Below are 8,212 nucleotides of genomic sequence, written 5' to 3' on the forward strand. Positions count from 1 at the left end.
CTCTAGTTGTATGCTCTATGTGCTCTGATTGTATACTCTGGTTGTATGCTCTATGTGCTCTGATTGTATACTCTGGTTGTGTGCTCTGATTGTGTACTCTGGTTGTATGCTCTATGTGCTCTGATTGTGTACTTTGGTTGTATGCTCTATGTGCTCTGATTGTGTACTCTGGTTGTATGCTCTATGTGCTCTGATTGTGTACTCTGGTTGTATGCTCTATGTGCTCTGATTGTGTACTCTGGTTGTGTGCTCTATGTGCTCTGATTGTGTACTCTATGTGCTCTGATTGTGTGCTCTGATTGTGTACTCTGATTGTATGCTCTATGTGCTCTGATTGTGTGCCCTGACTATGCTGTATGCCTACCATGATTCTTTGCTTTGGTAATGAGTGTGTTCTGTTGATGTGTCCTAACTACATGTCTTCTCTGAGTGCATGCAGAGACCCCCATCCTTTCCAGTCTGATGCAGGATTAAATCAATATCCTGGAGTCCGGGTCCAAAACTTGTTTCAGCATCCAGTGATCTCCATCCCAATAATGCCAAATAGGTATGGTATCGGCACGGAGCTCCACTATGATAAGTTAATACACCTTTGGGAGGAGGAGGGTATATCCCACCGACACAATGCTGAGAGGGGGGGGGGGGTGAGTATGTCCCACTGACACAATGCTGAGAGGGAGGGGTATGTCCCACTGACACAATGCTGAGAGGGAGGGGGGGGGGGGGTATGTCCCACCGACACAATGCTGAGAAGGGGGGTATGTCCCACTGACACAATGCTGAGAAGGAGGGGGAGGGGGTATGTCCTACTGACACAATGCTGAGAATGGGGGGTGTATGTCCCACTGACACAATGCTGAGAAGGGGGGGGGGGGTATGTCCTACTGACACAATGCTGAGAAGGGGGGGGGGGTATGTCCTACTGACACAATGCTGAGAAGGGGGGGGGGTATGTCCTACTGACACAATGCTGAGAAGGGGGGGGGGGTATGTCCCACTGACACAATGCTGAGAAGGGGGGGGGGGTATGTCCTACTGACACAATGCTGAGAAGGGGGGGGGGTATGACCCACTGACACAATGCTGAGAATGGGGGGTGTATGTCCCACTGACACAATGCTGAGAATGGGGGGGGGGTATGTCCTACTGACACAATGCTGAGAAGGGGGGGGGGTATGTCCCACTGACACAATGCTGAGAGGGGGGGGGTATGTCCCACTGACACAATGCTGAGAAGGGGGGGGGTATGTCCCACTGACACAATGCTGAGAAGGGGGTATGTCCCACTGACACAATGCTGAGAAGGGGGGGGGGGGTATGTCCTACTGACACAATGCTGAGAAGGGGGGGGGGGGGTATGTCCCACTGACACAATGCTGAGAAGGGGGGGGGGGGTATGTCCCACTGACACAATGCTGAGAAGGGGGTATGTCCCACTGACACAATGCTGAGAAGGGGGGGGGGTATGTCCTACTGACACAATGATGAGAAGGGGGGGGGGGTATGTCCCACTGTCACAATGCTGAGAAGGGGGGGGGGGGGTATGTCCCACTGACACAATGCTGAGAAGGGGGGGGGTATGTCCTACTGACACAATGCTGAGAAGGGGGGGGGGGGTATGTCCCACTGACACAATGCTGAGAAGGGAGGGGGGTATGTCCCACTGACACAATTCTGAGAAGGGAGGGGGGTATGTCCCACTGACACAATTCTGAGAAGGGGGGGGGTGTCTTGTTTCACTGACACAATGCTGAGAAGGGGGGGGGTCAAACTGACAAAATGCTGGGAAGGGGGGGGGGGCACATCCTATTAACATCAACAGTTGGCGTGTCCTACTGATATATACAAGGAAAGCATATTGTGGTGCCTCTGTTGGTGAGTTCTGATGCCACAGTCACCTGTGCGCAATATTTAGGGATTTAACTTCCCTAAAGAACAATCCCTCCACCTCAGATATTCAAGATTTTTATTACAAATGGTTGGTGGGACCACATTGTGCAAACAGTGGGAGAGACTTAAACGGGTATGGTTAAATAAAACCCGAGCTTACTCTGCCCTAGGTCAAGACAATACATAATGCACGGAGTGCAGGGTCAGGAGTAGGGAAGCACAGGGAGAAGAGTAAGTAACACACAGAGGGCAGGCATCAGGATAAGTAAAGCACAGATTGCAGCAGTCAGGAGTAAGAAGGGTACAGAGTTCAGGGATTAGGAGTAAGTAACACAGAGTGCAGGGATCAGCAGGAATTAACACATAGAGTGCAAGGGTCAGAGTTAGTAACCCTCATAGTGTAGGGGTCAAGTGTAAGTAACACACAAAGAGCAGTGATCAGGAGTAAGAAACGCACAGTGTAGGGGTCAAGTGTAAGTAATGCTCAGAGTGCAAGGGCAAGGAGTAAGTCATGCTCAGAGTGCAGAGGTCAGGATTAAGTAACCACAGAGTGCAGGGGTCAGAAGTAAGTATGTACAGAGTGCAGGAGCCAGGAGTAACTCACAGTATAAGGATCAGGAGTGAGTAACACACAGAGTGCATGGGTCAGGAGTATATAACATGCAGAGTGCAGGGATCAATAAGTAACACAGAGTAAAGGGATCAGGAGTAAGCAACATACAGGGAGTAGATGTCAAGAGTAAGTAACACACAAGGTGCAAGGGTCAGGAGTAGGTAGCACCCAGAGTGCAGGGGTCAGGAGTAAGTATGTACAGAGTGCAGGAGCCAGGAGTAACTCACAGAGTATAAGAATCAGGATTAAGTAACATATGGAGTACAGGGGTTAGAAGTAATGCACAGAGTAAAAGGATCATGAGTAAATAACACACAGGGTACAGAGGTCCGGAGTAAGTATTGTACAGAGTACAGGTGTCAAAAGTAAATAATGCACAGAGTGCAGGGGTCAGGTGTAAGCAACACACAGAGTATAAAGATCAGGAATGAGTAATGCACAGAGTGCATGGGTCAGGAGTATATAACATGCAGAGTACAGGGATCAATAGTAATTAACACACAGAGTAAAGGGATCAGGAGTAAGCAACATACATAGAGCAGATGTCAAGAGTAAGTAACATGCAAGGTGCAAGGTTCAGGAGTAAGTAATGCACCAAGTGCAGGGTTCAGGAGTAAGCATGCACAGAGTGCAGGGTTCAGGAGTAAGCATGCACAGAGTGCAGAAGTAACTCACAGAATACAAGAATCACGCATAGAGTACAGGGGTTAGGAGTGATGAACAGGAGTACTAGGTACAGGAGTAATCAGGGGTAAGTAACACACAGAGTAGTAGGGTTAGGAATAAGTAACGCACAGAGTACAGGGGTCAGAAATAGGTAACCCACAGAGTGCAAGGGTCAGAAGTAAATAATAAACAGAGTGCAGGGTCTGGAGTATGTAGCACACAGTTTACAGGGATCAGGAGTAAGCAAAATATAGACTGCATAGGTTAAGTGTAAGTTACACACAAGGTGCAGGGGTCAGGAGTAAGTAATGCTCAGAGTGCAGGGATCAGAGTAAGTAACACAGAGAATGCAGGGATCAGAAGTACACAATGTGCAGGGGTCAGGAGTAAGTAACACATGGAGTGCAGGGCTCAGGAGTATACCAAGTGCACGAGTCAGGGGTAATGCTGAGTGCAGGGGTCAAGAGTAAGTAATGAAAAAAGTACAGCAGTCAAGTGTAAGCAACACACAAAGTGCAGGGGGTCAGGAGGGAGTAAGTAGGGTCAAGAGTAAGCAACACACAGAGTGCAAGGGTCAGGAGTAACATATGGAGTGCAGAGGTCCTGATTAAGTAATGCATAGAGTTACTTTTTGACATTAAACATATATGGTGACGGCAGAGTGTGTTATATTCGGGGACAACAGTGTGTCTTATACACAGGGACAGCAGTGGGTCATGCATAGGGACGGCAGAGTGTATTTTATACAGGGGCAGCATTGTGTTTTATACAGGGACAGCAGTGTGTTTTATACAGGGAAAACTGTGGGTTACTTACAGGGACAGCAGTGTGGTATATACAGGGATTGCAGAGTGTGTTATATATAGGTAAAGCAGGGTGGTATATACAGGGATGACAGAGTGTGTTATATATGGGGAAAGCAGTGGGTTATATACAGGGGCAGCAGTGTGTGTTATATACAGGGAAAATAGTGGGTTATATAGAGGGACAGCAGTGTGGTATATACAGGGATGGCAGAATGTTTTATATACAGGGAAGAAGTGGGCTATATACAGGGGCAGCTGTGTGTGTTATATAAAGAGCAAGCAGAGTGTTATTTACAGGGACAGCAATGTGGTATATACAGGGATGGCAGAGTGTGGTATATACAGGGATGGCAGAGTGTGGTATATACAGGGATGGCAGAGTGTGGTATATACAGGGATGGCAGAGTGTGGTATATACAGGGATGGCAGAGTGTGGTATATACAGGGACAGAAGTGTTGGTTATACACAGAGATATAGATGACTTGTATATAGTGGGGGGGGGGGGGGGGGTTACTTGTCTATTAGAGGGAGTCTATCCTTTTCATGTTTTGATGGTTCTCACTGTAAGTTAAATTCTGGGTGGAGAATTTGTTTTCGGTGGAACGCATTTTCCTGGATTTGGCAAAACTCTGATTGCCTTTTATCCAAAACTCCATCCATCCTTCCCCTATAGTAGATGTGATGTATGGAGCTTTGTATGCTCATGTTTCATCTGTCACATTGTTAGTGTATAGGAATTGTAATAACGGATTGTGGGTGAAGCTGGGGGAAGGACAAGTTATTTTATGGTTCAATCCATATGATCTAAAAGGGGTCCCTCTTTTCCATCTTAGAAAGTTGAGTAGTATAGAAGATATTTCTCAGATGAGGGTGGAGCAGAGACTCCGAGTTGGTGGGAACAAGTGATCAGTATGGAATAGTATGGATCTCAGATTAGGGTGGAGCAGAGGCTCAGTGTTAGCTGGAACAGGTAATCAGTATGGGATTGTATGAGTGTTAGAGTTTAGGGTGGAGCAGAAGCTCAGGGTCGGCTGGAACAGGTGATCAGTATGGATCTCAGATTTGGGTGGAGCAGAAGCTCAGAGTCAGCTGGAACAGGTGGTCATTATGGAATAGTATGGATCCAGGATTAGGGTGGAGTAGAAACTCAGAGTCAGATGGAACAAGTAATCAGTAGGGATAGTATGGGTCTCAGATTAAAGTGAAGTCAAGGTTTGGTATTGGCTGGAACAGGTGATCAGTATAGGAGAGCATTAATTTTAGAGTTTAGGGTGGAGCAGAGGCTCAGTGTCGGCTGGAACAGCTGGTCATTATGGGATAGTATGGATCTCGGATTAAGGTGGAGCAGAGGATTTGTGTCAGATTGAACAGGAAATCAGTGTGGGGTAGTATGGATATCAGATAAGGGTGGAGCAGAGGGTCAGTGTTGGCTGGAATAGGTGGTCATTATGGGATAGTATAGATCCCAGATCAAGGTGGAGCAGAGGCTCTGGGTCAGATGGAACAGGTAATCAGTATAGGATAGTATGGATCTCAGTTTTGGGTGGAGCAGAGGCTTGGTGTTGGCTGGAACAGGTGATAAGTATGGATCTCAGAATTTAAGGTGGAGGAGCACTCACCGTCAGAGTCATAATGCTTCCAGATGTCCAGGAATTGGGATGCGGTGAGCTCAGCCAGGTGCAGGTAGAGCGGCTGCTGCTTGTGTGCCATCATTATCTGCGAGTGCCAGCTGAGGCTCCGCACTGTCCTTATATACAGAGCCATTCCCAAATATGCCCCCAGAGGGCAGCACTGAGCCAATCTCCATCCCTGGAGGAATGTTCAACCCCTTCACTACCAGACTATTCCAGGGACCTCTTCACTACCAGATTTCATTCCAATACCCCTTCACTGCCAGTCTCCATTATGGGGACCCTTACATTGTCAGACTCTATTCCACAAACCCCTTTACTACCAGGCTCCATTCTGGGGACCTCTTAACTGCAGGGCTCCATTCTAGGGACCCCTTTACTGCCACATTCTATTTCAGGAACCGCTTCACTGCCATACTCTGTTCTGGGGTCCCCTTCACTTCCATACTCCATTCCAGGGACCCCTTCACTGCCAGGCTCCATTTCAGGGGGTCTTTCACTGTCTGAATCCATTCCTTCGACCCCTTGACTGCCAGGCTACATTCCAGGGACCCCTTCACCGCCAGGCTGCATTCTGGGGAGCAATCAGTAGTCCTTCCATTACTCTCTGTCACATCTTTAACTGCTTATTAACCCTCTCTTTCATTAACCCCTGCTGTGTCTCCTATTGAGCTCATCAACTGACACACAAAGTTTGGATACCTACCATCCAGGACACATGCATTTTGGTCACACAGGAGGACTAGTAAGTGGAGGCACTAGTGGAGCCAAAACAACGGACTCGGGAATGAGTATGCCGCATTTTGATAAAGTCTACCGGTAATATGCTCCACCACAAACCTAAATTCCTGGAGCTCCAGAAAACATTGGGTTATCCTGGTGTTTGTCCCCTTACTTTGTCGCATCCACATCAGAGGAGCATGGTCAAGGATAAGCCTGAACTTCCTGCCAAAGAGGTAATACTGGAGTGATTTGAAGGCCCACCTAATGGCCAAAACATTATTTTTCTATTATAGCATAGTCTTTCTCAGCAGTGTTAATTTCAGACTGAAAAAGACTACAGGATGTTCACAGGTGACTCGTGAGTCCCATGTTGGAAGCCTCTGACTGAATAACAAACAAGGTGGCTCTGAGGAAGAGGCTTATGCCTCGAAACGCGTCAGCCGTCATCCTAATGAGACTATGGACATCTGTATGGACTACTTCTGATACTCAAGTGCATGAGTTTGATGTGATTGACTTTCACCTACGTTTGTGAGTAGCCATTTTTATGTTTCAATCAATAAAGCCTATATTGAGGATAATGTGCTAGGTCGGTGTGCCCTTTTTCTTGTTTTTTTGTTTGCAGTATTGTTGGACTGCCCCAGTCCTTTAGGGCAGCAAGACCTAAGCCATCCGAGATGCCATTTATAGAGTTCAGTCGGAAAAGCAGTTGGGGAAGCCTCGTTTTTCTGAGCACAGGAGAAAGGTGGTTCATTTACCACATTATGTTTGTTTGGGAAACCAGGAGCTATTAGGATAGGATGTTAGCACAGTGCTGGCCTGAGCGCCAGGATGGTCTTTTCAGCATCCATATGTCATGCCACCATTAATGAATTCCAACACTTACATCGGTCACTGGAGCTGCCACGCTGGCAAAATTGGGCAGCCACCATCTGTAGTACCCCACCATGCCTAGGAACACACACAAAAAAAAATTCTTTTGTACTGAGAGTGTCTCTTTGGGTCGGAGAAAGCTGTTTTCTCCCAGACAGAGTTGGTGTAAGGTCCAAAGTGGTCATGTATTGGGCCTGGCCTAGTTTTTCAACTACCACCAAGGGCATGGGATAGACATCAAATATTGAAACGACATTAGGCTTCCAGAAATTAATGCAGAACAGCAGAGTGCCATTGGGCTTGGGAAAAAACACAGTTGGGCTTGATCATTCACTCTGTAATTCTTCAGTTATTCCCTGCACCTGCATCTTCTTAACTGGGATGCAGCAAGACCCGATACAAACTTTGACACTGGTTTAAGTAAAAAAAATCATGCTCAGCAACATAATGTATCACTGGTAAGCCTGATAAACTCTCATTGTTAAGCCTCGTACACACGCAACGATTGCTGGCCGACCAATCGGCCGTCTTTTGTCCAGTGTTGTTGTGTTGGTTGAATTGTGCTCTAGACTGCACACAAATTTTATCGGCCAACAAAAACCAACTTCAGAAGTGATGTTATGTTCTGGTTTACTTTTCGTGTGTTTTTTCTTCTCTGAGCATGCCCAGTCTTGCTCATCACATTTTTGTCTGCCGAAATCTGTACTGACTGACGAACAATCGGCCGTTGTGTTGACGGCCAACAAAAATTTTATAGCATGCACACCAGATTTTGTTCAGCCGAAAAGTCGCAGTCGGTTGTCGAAAGCATGATACTAACAAGCCGACGATCGGACGTTGGCCGAAAATTCACGGCCAACAATCGTTGCGTGTGTACGAGGCTTTACTCTGCAGAAATAATTTTGCATACTGGGTTTGGGTTTATGAAAGTGTACTTTCCACCTGAATGCAGGACCATCTTACCGAATGGGCACACTGGGCAGTTGCCCGGGGGGGCCCCCACATGCCC

At 47.2% G+C, this 8,212-nt stretch overlaps 1 protein-coding gene across 1 annotated transcript in view; it reads right to left on the reverse strand.

Moving 5' to 3' along the window:
• Positions 1–5,721, reverse strand: part of CALB2 (calbindin 2) — a 49,564-nt gene extending 43,843 nt beyond the window's left edge. The window contains exon 1 of the mRNA XM_082270706.1: positions 5,596–5,721. Within this exon, the coding sequence (XP_082126832.1) occupies positions 5,596–5,689 (94 nt within the window). The 5' untranslated portion in view covers positions 5,690–5,721. The remainder of the gene's footprint in view (positions 1–5,595) is intronic.
• Between the last annotated feature and the right edge of the window lie 2,491 nt (positions 5,722–8,212).

This window comes from Pelophylax lessonae (genome assembly GCF_965119305.1).
Source record: "Pelophylax lessonae genome assembly, chromosome: 10".
Classification (NCBI taxonomy): Eukaryota; Metazoa; Chordata; class Amphibia; order Anura; family Ranidae; genus Pelophylax; species Pelophylax lessonae.